This window comes from Mizuhopecten yessoensis, unplaced genomic scaffold (genome assembly GCF_002113885.1).
Source record: "Mizuhopecten yessoensis strain PY_sf001 unplaced genomic scaffold, ASM211388v2 scaffold8123, whole genome shotgun sequence".
Taxonomy (NCBI): domain Eukaryota; kingdom Metazoa; phylum Mollusca; class Bivalvia; order Pectinida; family Pectinidae; genus Mizuhopecten; species Mizuhopecten yessoensis.
Genome location: NW_018407390.1, coordinates 2,804,512 through 2,817,473, shown reverse-complemented (window position 1 = coordinate 2,817,473; position 12,962 = coordinate 2,804,512). Strand labels below are relative to the sequence as shown.

General features: G+C 36.9%; 1 protein-coding gene across 1 annotated transcript in view; it reads left to right on the top strand.

Moving 5' to 3' along the window:
* The window catches only part of LOC110454976 (molybdopterin synthase catalytic subunit-like), a 32,572-nt gene extending 21,054 nt beyond the window's left edge, over positions 1-11,518 (top strand). The window contains exons 5-6 of the mRNA XM_021504822.1: positions 9,225-9,406; positions 9,602-11,518. Of these exons, the coding sequence (XP_021360497.1) occupies positions 9,225-9,406; positions 9,602-9,664 (245 nt within the window). The 3' untranslated portion in view covers positions 9,665-11,518. The remainder of the gene's footprint in view (positions 1-9,224; positions 9,407-9,601) is intronic.
* The last annotated feature ends 1,444 nt before the right edge of the window (positions 11,519-12,962 follow it).

The window sequence follows — 12,962 nt, the reverse complement described above, 5'->3', positions numbered from 1 at the left end:
AAGGGAGTGCGTAATGTATAATGTACTAATAGACTACTACGGTGAAGGGAGTGCGTAATGTATAATGTACTAATAGACTACTACGGTAAAGGGAGTGCGTAATGTATAATGTACTAATAGACTACTACGGTGAAGGGAGTGCGTAATGTATAATGTACTAATAGACTACTACGTTAAAGGGAGTGCGTAATGTATAATGTACTAATAGACTACTACAGTGAAGGGAGTGCGTAATGTATAATGTACTAATAGACTACTAGGGTGAAGGGAGTGCGTAATGTACAATGTACTAATAGACTAGTACGGTAAAGGGAGTGCGTAATGTATAATGTACTAATAGACTACTACAGTGAAGGGAGAGCGGAATGTATAATGTACTAATACACTACTACGATGAAGGGAGCGCGTAATGTATAATGTACTAAAAGACTACTAGGGTGAAGGGGGTGCGTAATGTACAATGTACTAATAGACTAGTACAGTAAAGGGAGTGCGTAATGTACAATCTACTAATAGACTAGTACAGTAAAGGGAGTGCGTAATGTATACTGTACTAATAGACTACTATGGTAAAGGGAGTGCGTAATGTATAATGTACTAATAGACTACTACGGTGAAGGGAGTGCGAAATGTATTATGTACTAATAGACTACTATGGTGAAGGGAGTGCGTAATGTATAATGTACTAATAGACTACTACGATGAAGGGAGTGTGTAATGTATAATGTACTAATAGACTACTACGATGAAGGGAGTGCGTAATGTATAATGTACTAATAGACTACTATGGTGAAGAGAGTGCCATAAAAGTAACGAGGCATGTGTGTTGCTTGTTTCTATCTACAACAGTACACATAGTAACGTTAGGAACACTGCCTATCCGTATCTGCTATCACAAAGATCAATTTTCAAATAAAAAAAAAAATATCGATCAATCAATTATGTGGCTCCTTGTCTTTCCTAAATTCCCTATTGGACCTTCCCATATTGCTTAAACAGACCAAACCAAACTGTTCCATAGGGGAAGACAAAGAGTTTTCTGATGTGGTAGGGTGATTTTGCAATATCAGTAAAAATTCAGTGTTGCAGAACTTTGATGAAAACCTAATTGTGCCAGATCAGGTATGATACCATGAATAATTAAAACAAATTTTATGTAGTTTCTACAATAGCTTATTTGATTGCACTATGTCACCGACAGTCTCTTATGATAGAAAGGCGGCATTTATGATCGTGTATTCTGTTTGTATTTTTTCTGATGTGTCTGTTTTGTCTGCTGGACGTGTTTCTTTGTTTTTGATGCGTGTATCATGTCCTAGCCATCAACCTTCCAATTTCACTTTCCTTTTTTTTTATTAATGAAAAAGGTCATTATTAGTTAAATTAATATAAAGCTGTAGGATACGAGTCAAAAAGTCTTATACTGGTATATAGGTCAACTATTCTTATCATACAAATGAAATCAATAGGAAATATCAAGCACTTCAATCTTTGCATAATACATTTGCATTGCCATATTTCCATATGGTAATTAATCACAGCAGGTTAATGTCAATGTATAGTTCAGACTTATTGTCTTGCAAGACTTATTTTATGAATGAAAAATATAAGACAATCTTCAACTAGAGGTAAACCATAAATGACACTTTCTGAAAGTTGTGTGTTGCATAGGAAAATAGGAGGAAATCAGAACTTATGTAATTGGTCATAGCAATGCTGGGATACAGGCCCTTCGGGTCTGTTGGTAGCTAGGTTGACACTTTATACATGGTTAATAGTCAGTCTTATGGTTTTAGGAATTTACATTCATTTGGCCTGTTAGCACAAAACAGTTACTATAGTGTTTAACTACAACAAAACAGTATCCAAACACATATTGATTGACAGTCCACAGCATCTTGATCCCATTAGAGAGCTAGCTGGTCGTGAAGGAGACTGGTATCTGTGGACGTTGTGAAGGAGACTGGTATCTGAAGTGTCTACCTGTTCACTGTATAGGCTAATTACCCTAGCTTTTATAATGATAATTTGATTGTATCCTGTTTCTATTTTTCATGCTAATGATCTGCTTCAGTGGAGTCAATTCACATTTCCTTTGATCTATTCAGCGATTGATTTCTCAATGCCACTTGAAGATAATAGAAACATAAAAATTCATACACTCACATTATGGACAGTGAAGTATGGGTGACACAACTAAACTAGAGTCATTGTCTTTGTTAGAGAATGTATTCTCAGTATAAGCATGCCTCCATTTCTATCACCAGTCGTGTACTGTGGACACATGTACCATTTTCTGTCACATTTCGTGTAAAATGGACACACGCTGACATGTACCATTTGTCGCAGGTCTTGTTATTCACGCTTTGTGGGTTCATATTTCTCAGTCGGACAAGACTGCAGGGATGAAGTTGCTGCTTCCATCTTCCATACATGATGCATATTATACTCCTGCAGAAATGCGAGATTATCATCTATTTGGTTACCGGTACTCATGTAACAAACAAATGACTGTCTGCTGATCAAATGTGCTGATATTGGACAGGTTCAAGACAAATATTATGATGTGCCTGATATTGAAATATTGTTCTGTGCAAATAGTGGGCCAAAGATTGAGGAATATTTACATGCAATAGTGTATACCATATAGGATTTGAAATTTCATAACACATGTTATTTGTTACTGTATGGTGATATACGACCATTTAGCTGTATACTAATGTATGCAGGTTTAAATATTTTAACATTTAGTTATTTAAAATTACAACTTAGAAATCAAATGAAAATAATAATGTACAGGTAAAATCATTCACAGGAGGGTTTAAAAAAAAAGAAATTAGAATTTGAGTTGATGTATTAGTAATCTAAAAATATTTGATAATACTGGTTGAATGTCCTGTTTAGAAAATCCATCTGTCCCTGTAATACATATAACAAGGGAGACATTCTCGCATCGGTTACCCATTTAATCATTCCTTGGATGCTCCTACCCTACCAGTTAATTAATGATGACACAGAGATTAGGAAGGCTACAAGTGGAAACATAAATAGGGTTAAATATATATATGTATTTGTTTAAACTGAAAGGGAAATATCAAAAATGATCGTGCCTATGTAACGGTATATGGGAGATTCCTGGGTTTTGACTTATATATAGAATTTAAGGGCAGTGAAATCTATTGAATATTAATAGGTGTACTGATTGGACTGTTTGCTTACAAGGGAGATAATCAATAACTAATCTGACCTACAGTACTAATATTTCCCGCTCAGTGACATTTAGATGGTGGATATTTAACAACACGGAACACATACGGTGTAGAACATCCCTATAGACTTTTTTTATTGGTAGTAATATAGGGAGGCCTTTCCTGCATTGCTTCGTTTCACTGATTGACATTGGGAAGTGCTAGCTATAATTGGTCTTTAAGGGCATTGGGTGTAGGTGATTGAGAGAGGCCACCATTATTTGAAACATAATTTTGTTTAACAGATTCTCCATAATACACAGGTGTATCAAGAGTTTTTGGCTCAAAAGTCACTAATTGTGAATGAGTTTTAAGAAATTAAACTATATACATGTACTATACTTAGAGTAGATATTTTTCTTGAAAGGTAAACATACACTATGTGAAATTGTGTCATATTGTAAACAAAACTAAGTCTAGTTGGTTAATTTTAATGTAACACTATACATGTATAAACCCACTCATGGACAAGTGAGTGTTAATGTGGATCCCAAAAACAAGGTTACAATTTTGTTTACCTTTTAGTTTCAGTTGAAATATGCAAAAGAAAGTATGAGAGTGCTATCATTGAGACAGACAGGTGCCCTTTAATAGACACTATATGGTAATGGTATTGTTCTGCACTCCTTCATGATAGGTCCAGAGTAAAATCTAAAACACTACAGGTACTTGATTCCGACACCACAGGAAAACCTCCTGTGTTTACTGCTGTCAATGGTTAGAGAACTTGGCTTGATGACCTGGATGGAGTACATCCTTTAGCCCTTATACTTACCTCAGGACCAGAAAGTACTCATAAGTCAGACTACCTAACGACCAGAAAGTACTCATAAGTCAGACTACTGAATCCTTTGGCAAAACCCATGGAAAATACCTAGCCCAGGCCTGAACCCCTGAGAGCACACTCAAGCTCTGGGTCAGGCGCTGCTCTTGGGGGATTTAGTCCCTAAATGATAACATGGAAGTGGTTGTGATATACAAGTGCTAGTCTGAAGAAATGAATACACTTATACTACCTGGACTGGACCTGGGATCTTGCCCTGCCTCTGTAGACTTACTCCAGTCTGTAGATCTGGGTCATAACATGAAAGCAGGCGAGATCCCAAGCCAATACCATACATAAGTTGCTGAACAAAAAAATACTTGTGTACGTAAACTGTCACTTGATTATTGCCTGTCTGTGGGGACTTAAAATGTAGTTCTGAAACAAAATCCTCTTTTCTCATTACGTTTCTCACACTTCTTGATAAATATGAAACCTATTTGACAGTTTTAATTTATTTTTTTTTGAAATCCAGTTAAGGCACCTGCATGGTTTTCTTGTTTTTTTAATCTGAAAATATCAAAGATGGTCAGGTGTATCAAGAGTACAATCAATGTAAGTGAAAAAGCAGGCAATTTATTTTGGAAGGATAGTCCTTTTATTTACCACTGTTGGCCCTTAGTGTATAGCCATATCTTCATTCATATACATGTACTGTTTCCTCAGTTCAAGCAGCCTTTCAAATTAAGTGTGTTTACTTCTAAGCTTCCATAACGAAAGGATTAGACCTTAATATGTTTATATCTATTTCCTTATTCAACCTTCTCCCCCAAAGGAATCTAGACCAAGTTAAATTCTGCTACATGTACTGTAGGAGTTCAATAGAAAAAATTCAGACCAAACAATTTTGTGAAAATCCGTTCAGTCATTATGGACTACCGGGGGTATATGTAATAGAATTTTTACTGTAAAAGTTGACAACTGACAACAGGTGTTGTGCAACAGCTTAAGGTCAGTTGGCCTTTCAGTTCAGGTGAACTTAACTTATGAAGCCCCAGCACTGACCTTAAATCCAAAGGTACCTGGAGCACTACATGACATCTTTGTTTTACATCTGATCCCTTGTCAATTTTGTGTTTGAAGACTTGAATAATTTCTTGACAGAAATTAGTACTACCGTAAAAACCCATGTAATTTGCGCACCTGTGTAATTTGCGCAGGTACTTTTTGAGGCTGAAAATCGGGAAAAAAGCTTCTACTCGAATATTTTGCGCACCCAAAAAATCAATAATAGTATGGGGAAACGCACCGAGATGTCTAAACGTAATGTCGTATGTTGATCGGCGATTCTCTGGCATAGGAATTTGGCTAAACTTTTTTTGTTAACGGTTACCTATTTATCAATACTTTTCACATAAACTCACATAACAACACATTATAGATCTTTTATTAATGTTTGACATAAATAAATTTGTTGATCGTCATTTGTCTTAGAGTTCCGTGTACCAAGGGACATAATCCAAGATGGCGATCTCTCAGAATCGGCGATCTTTTCCTGAAAAAAACTTGAAATTTTCTATACCTGTGTATTTTACGCACCCCCCACTTTGGGTATTAAATTTCTGAAAAAAAAGTGCGCAAATTACATGGGTTTTTACGGTAGTCATTTAGAGGACTGATATTAGTAGGTCAGATGAATTATTGATTATCTCCCTTGTAAGCAGACAGTCCAATCAGTACACCTATTAATATTCCATAGTGTCATGGACTTGGAAATTTAGGTTTGTTGAATGTATATCCCTGGAGTAACAGTTGTCACATTGCTCTACTTATGAGAAAGGTATATTATTAAACAGTTTCTAAAAAGTCATATCCATTGTGAAAGACCATGTCATTTGTTTGAGAACGTGGACTAGAACTACAGGGCTACGGTGTTACCGTAATAATAATAATAAGAAGAATTTGAGGTTCTTATATATCGCTTTATCACAACCTAGTTTGTAGGTTGTCGCAACTTATCATTCACAAATTATATTTCGTGATTATAGGGCCTTTGCAACCAGCCAATATCTTTCTTAACTCCCTGGGGAGCATACAGCCGGTGCTGCCATTCGGTGCTTGCCACTAGCATTCGATAATTCTAGCACTGCCCCCACGTACTCATTTACAGCTGTGTAGACTGGAACAAGCAGAGTACAATATCTTGTTCAAAGATACAACACAGTGCTACGACATGACTCTAACCAGGAACCCTTCGGTCACAACCCCGCTAGATTAGTAGACTACCATACCTCCTATTTGTACAGAGAGAACAAACTTTATACATTGGTTTATGTCAAAAGAATACTATGTATTTTCATCTGTAAATTTTTGGAGACTTTTAAAAAACAAGATGGCTGACTTGGCTTACTACATCTCTCTCTCTTTCTCTCTGTATCTCCCTCTGATTGTACGAGGTGATTTATATGTGGTCCAGGTTTGAGGTTTTGTCAGTGATCTGTTTTTGTTCCTCCTATTTCTACACTTAGGATATTGATTTGTTTGTTTGGGTTTTATATCCTTTTAACAGAGCTGTGGTCTTGGTTTTAGTGGTGGAGGAAAGCCAGAGTATCTGGGGATAAAACCATCAACTTCCGACCAGTACCTGGCGAGTGCTCCACATAGGCCTCAAACCCACAACCCAGTCTTATCCTAAGAGGGCTGTGGTGGCTAATTTTTCAAGGCATCTGACATTCTGCTTCCACTATCCCTCATAGGATAGATAAATTTTCTATACTTTACTTTTAGTGTTGTCTACATAATCACTGCTGGTCACTCGATTTACAGAATAAATTGTGACTTGGTAAAATGTTGAGTTCACTGTTAAATTGCCTTTTGAGTGGTTCAATTATCCGTGGATACCATCACAAAAATATTGAGTTTCAAAAGAAGTAAACATTACACAAACGTTTTTAATCCACCAGAAATTATCACTGAAGTGACCCATAGCCTGTTTCTAACACATTTATATAGAGCTTTGTTGATATTACAGGGTTGTACCAGTAGAGGAGGCTAGCATTGTGATTGACCCGAGTCTATATATATATTTACCCCAAACCTTGTCTACTATTACAGGGTTGTACCAGTAGAGGAGGCTAGCAATGTGATTGACCCCAGTCTATATATATATTTCCCCCAAACCTTATCTACTATTACAAGGTTGTACCAGTAGAGGAGGCTAGCATTGTGATTGACCCGAGTCTATATATATATTTACCCCAAACCTTGTCTACTATTACAGGGTTGTACCAGTAGAGGAGGCTAGCATTGTGATTGACCCCAGTCTATATATATATTTACCCCAAACCTTATCTGCTATTACAGGGTTGTACCAGTAGAGGAGGCTCGCATTGTGATTGACCCCAGTCTATATATATATTAACCCCAAACCTTGTCTTCTATTACAGGGTTGTACCAGTAGAGGAGGCTCGCATTGTGATTGACCCCAGTCTATATATATATTAACCCCAAACCTTGTCTTCTATTACAGGGTTGTACCAGTAGAGGAGGCTGGCATTGTGATTGACCCCTGTCTATATATATATTTACCCCAAACCTTATCTACTATTACAAGGTTGTACCAGTAGAGGAGGCTGGCATTGTGATTGACCCCTGTCTATATATATATTTACCCCAAACCTTATCTACTATTACAAGGTTGTACCAGTAGAGGAGGCTGGCATAGTGATTGACCCCTGTCTATATATATATTTACCCCAAACCTTATCTACTATTACAAGGTTGTACCAGTAGAGGAGGCTAGCATTGTGATTGACCCCTGTCTATATATATTAACCCCAAACCTTATCTACTATTACAGGGTTGTACCAGTAGAGGAGGCGAGCATTGTGATTGACCCCAGTCTATATATATATCTACCCCAAACCTTATCTACTATTACATGGTTGTACCAGTAGAGGAGGCTAGCATTGTGATCGACCCCAGTCTATATATATATTAACCCCAAACCTTGTCTACTCTTACAGGGTTGTACCAGTAGAGGAGACTAGCATTGTGATTGACCCCAGTTTATATATATATTTACCCCAAACCTTATCTACTATTACATGGTTGTACCAGTAGAGGAGGCTAGCATTGTGATCGACCCCAGTCTATATATATATTAACCCCAAACCTTGTCTTCTATTATAGGGTTGTACTAGTAGAGGAGGCTAGCATTGTGATTGGCCCCAGTCTATATATATATTTACCCCAAACCTTATCTACTATTACATGGTTGTACCAGTAGAGGAGGCTGGCATTGTGATTGACCCCTGTCTATATATATATTAACCCCAACCCTTATCTACTATTACAGGGTTGTACTAGTAGAGGAGGCTAGCATTGTGATTGACCCCTGTCTATATATATATTTACCCCAACCCTTATCTACTATTACAGGGTTGTACTAGTAGAGGAGGCTAGCATTGTGATTGGCCCCAGTCTATATATATATTTACCCCAAACCTTATCTACTATTACAAGGTTGTACCAGTAGAGGAGGCTAGCATTGTGATTGACCCCAGTATATATATATATTAACCCCAAACCTTGTCTACTATTATAGGGTTGTACTAGTAGAGGAGGCTAGCATTGTGATTGACCCCTGTCTATATATATTAACCCCAAACCTTATCTACTATTACAGGGTTGTACCAGTAGAGGAGGCGAGCATTGTGATTGACCCCTGTCTATATATATATTTACCCCAACCCTTATCTACTATTACAGGGTTGTACTAGTAGAGGAGGCTAGCATTGTGATTGACCCCTGTCTATATATATATTTACCCCAACCCTTATCTACTATTACAGGGTTGTACCAGTAGAGGAGGCTAGCATTGTGATTGACCCCAGTCTATATATATATTAACCCCAAACCTTGTCTACTATTATAGGGTTGTACTAGTAGAGGAGGCTAGCATTGTGATTGACCCCTGTCTATATATATATTTACCCCAAACCTTATCTACTATTACAGGTTTGTACCAGTAGAGGAGGCTAGCATTGTGATTGACCCCTGTCTATATATATTTACCCCAAACCTTATCTACTATTACAGGGTTGTACCAGTAAAGGAGACTAGCATTGTGATTGACCCCAGTTTATATATATATTAACCCCAAACCTTGTCTACTATTATAGGGTTGTACCAGTAGAGGAGGCTAGCATTGTGATTGACCCCAGTCCATATATATATATTTACCCCAAACCTTGTCTACTATTTATACAGGGTTGTACCAGTAGAGGAGGCTAGCATTGTGATCGCAGTGTCTTCCCCACACAGAAAAGAAAGTCTAGAGGCAGTCGGTTATGCCATCGACACTGTCAAGGCAGTTGTACCTATATGGAAAAAGGTCAGTGCACCAGCGAACCAAATTTATAAATGATATAGATGTTTAACATGTGACTGAAGAGATTACTTCTTGAAAAAATGTTTCAATTTTCATAGGCAGAAAATTTAGTTTCTCAAGACTTATTACACTGTATGATGAATTGGATGTGTATGGACTTTTCTCTTTTGTTTCATTTAATGTTTTTATATTTTGCAGGAAATCTATGCTGACGAGAGTTCAGCCTGGAAGGAGAACAAAGAGTGCATATGGACTTCTTGACGTCAGACTTGTTGTAGTTGACTAGCATGTCTATTTAGGTCCAAATCAATACAGTGAAACCTGCTATTACCAAACCCCATGTTACATTTTGTAACTTATTAGTCCCCTGGTTGGTACTGCCAGACCATTTACACTTCATCTGTCTGTCCACGAGTAACTTTGTCATATCTCAAATATATAATCAGCAAAAAAAATCAAATATTGTATGCGAGTATACCTCGCGGAATGGTAGAGTGTTCTGTGCTAAAACTGTGTCTTGTACTCACTATATACAGTTAAAGCCGTTTTGTTCAATGTGTATAACTTTGTTTAGGGCATACAATTGCCAAACTTTGTATTAACTCATTGACCACTGAAATTTCACAATGAACTATTCCAACCTTTGAATTGAAAGGGTTCAAATGTGTCTTCAGGGGTGAATGATATGTAGAGTTGTGTCCCTTCGTTCACTGTATGTCATTCTGTCTGGGGCATTACCAAAATTTGTATGTGAAAGATTACAAGACATACCCGTAGTATTATTTACCATGCTATTTCACAGCTGATATTACACATTGTGTGGATGAAAGTTATAGTTCAACATTATATATTAGTCATATTGTAATTGGTTTGTGGTTTTGTAACTATGTTTACATGAATTTGGTATTGGGGAAATTATAGAATTTGTACAATGGATTTTTTGGCCACCTGAACCAAAGGACAGCTGAGCTATTTCAATCAGTTGCTGTCTGTCATCAGTCTGTAATTTTTTTCTTTGAATGTCTTCTTCTCAAGAACCACTGGGCCAATTACAACAAAATTTGGCAAAAAGTATTACAAGGTGATGTTGATTCAGATATCTATACACACGGCCACTAGCGGCAGCTTTGCAATACATTGTGCAATAAATTAAAGTTTAAAAGCTTAAACAAACTCACATGAAGAACCAAATGGCCTAGTGTTAATAAATGACATTTAGACAGTGACTTGGTAGTATAAAGTACCAAAACGTTTGAAATAGTTTGTTTTGATTGGTTTATAGGGTTTAACATCCTTTTGACAACTAAGGTCATACATATATGCAAGACCACACACTTGTGTTTTTCTAACGAATCAGAAAGCACTCAATCATTCTGCGGACAAATATATTCCGCACGAGTGAATATTTACGTCCGCACAATAAATGAGTGCTTTCTGATTCGTTAGAAAAACACAAGTGTGTGGTCTTGCTTTTATCACATACCATCCGTATTTGGTAAAGATCGATACAAACATTTTATAAACTTCGATATTTTTTGCAAATATCGGGAACTTTTAAGTTTACCATGATAAGGGGATTCCCATAAAAAGTAGTTCCGTCTAGTAGGTAAATACAACATTCCGTATTGCACTTGTACAATACAGAATGTTGCACTTCATGGTCTGAAAATTGCTTGTATTACTATAACAAGATTCAACAGGTATGTGATAAAAGGCGTGCCTCCATGTGTGTAATGTACATTGAATGTATATGTGTGCTGGAGGTGATAGGTTGGTATGTTTTCCTATTTGTGACGGGGCAGAGTAGTGCTATCCCTCTGAAATACCACATTATAGACGCCCAGCACTCCACCTGGTCATATTATTCTACACCAGGTTAACCAGTTGTTGCGTTTACTCCAAATTCAAAGTCACAGAGGTCGAGTTTGTTGAAATGCTCAGATGACTTATTTCTAAAGAACCAAAATTCCTTCTGTCATGATATCTGACCAGTAACTTTCTTAAGTGTGGTTTTGGGGAGTTTGGTAAAAAGAAAAACACTCAACAGGTTAGCGGCTTCAGACCCGGCCCCTTGGCTTCTTGTATGAACTTCTGTAAGCTTAGTACGTTTTTGGTTGGTTCTATATAAACAGTAGAATAACATGGTTGGTTCTATATAAACAGTAGAATAACATGGTTGGTTCTATATAAACAGTAGAATAACATGGTTGGTTCTATATAAACAGTAGAATAACATGTCTTCATGTATTTCTGGACTTTGGTTCACTTAGGATTATATAACTTTGGTTGGTATAAAAAGAGTTTGAATTACATGTATATGTTAACCATTATTATTTTACTAGAAATTAAGAAGTTGTAAGAAGTCTGTACAAATAAAAAATAGATATGCACACAATCAGATTATTTTGTTGTATACTTGTATGTTTATTTTTGAACTAAATTAAATCTTACAATTTTTAAATTTAATTTCATTTAATGATTTGTTTAACTCTTAGATAGCTACACACAACAATTGGAAACATTTAAAATCTTATCTTATTAAAAGAATTCTTCTATTCATTACCTGTTCATACTTAAATATTTTTAAGAATGTGTCACATTCATATGTCCTATACGGTATTCATTACTTTGATAGGAATATGCATTTATTAAATAAAATATTTTTATGTAAACAGATATTACAGACATAACCTGTCGAAATGTTATTCAGGTACATTGATATATGGTTTAGATCGATATATTATGTTTGATTATTATTCATATTTACTATCAAGTTATTATTGATTAATAGTGGTGTAAGTTTTCATAACATTTATTAGCTCACCGGGTCCGAAGGACCAAGGTGAGCTTATGCCGTACTGTGGCGTCCGTCCGTCAACAATTTCTTTAAACGACTTCTTCTTCTTAACCACTGATTGGAATTTAACTAAATTTGACTGGAAGCATTCCTAGGTGGTGGGGATTCAAAATTGTACAAATCTTGGGGCTGAGGGGCCGGGCCAAAAGGGGGCAATTTGGCTATATTGCTTTAAGCGACTTCCTCTCTGGAACTAAGAGATAGATATCAACCATATTTGACTGGAAGCATCCCTAGGTGGTGGGGATTCAAAATTGTACAAATTTTGGGGCTGACCCCCTGGGCTAAGGGGTGGGGCCAAAATAAGTTTTATCACTTGGAAATGGTTGAGATCCCCACCGTATAACCATATATACAATTGCTGAGTATGAAGAGAAGAATGCACAGTTGCTTCCAGGTTGGCCCTAGGGTCTGGCCCCACCCTTGGAGACATAGTCCCTGTGTCATAACTTTGAAACGGTTGAGATCCCCTCCCCAAAACTATATATACAAATGCTGGGCATAAAGAGATGAATGCAGTCATGATAATAGAATAGACCCTGCGGTCTGACTGAACCCCTAGGGACCTAGTTTCTTAGTCACAGCTTGAAAGCAGTTGAGATCCCCACCCTATAACCATATAAACAATTGCTAAGTATAAAGAAATGAATGCACATATGCTTCCAGGATGGCCTTGGGGTCTGCCCCACCCTTGGAGACTTA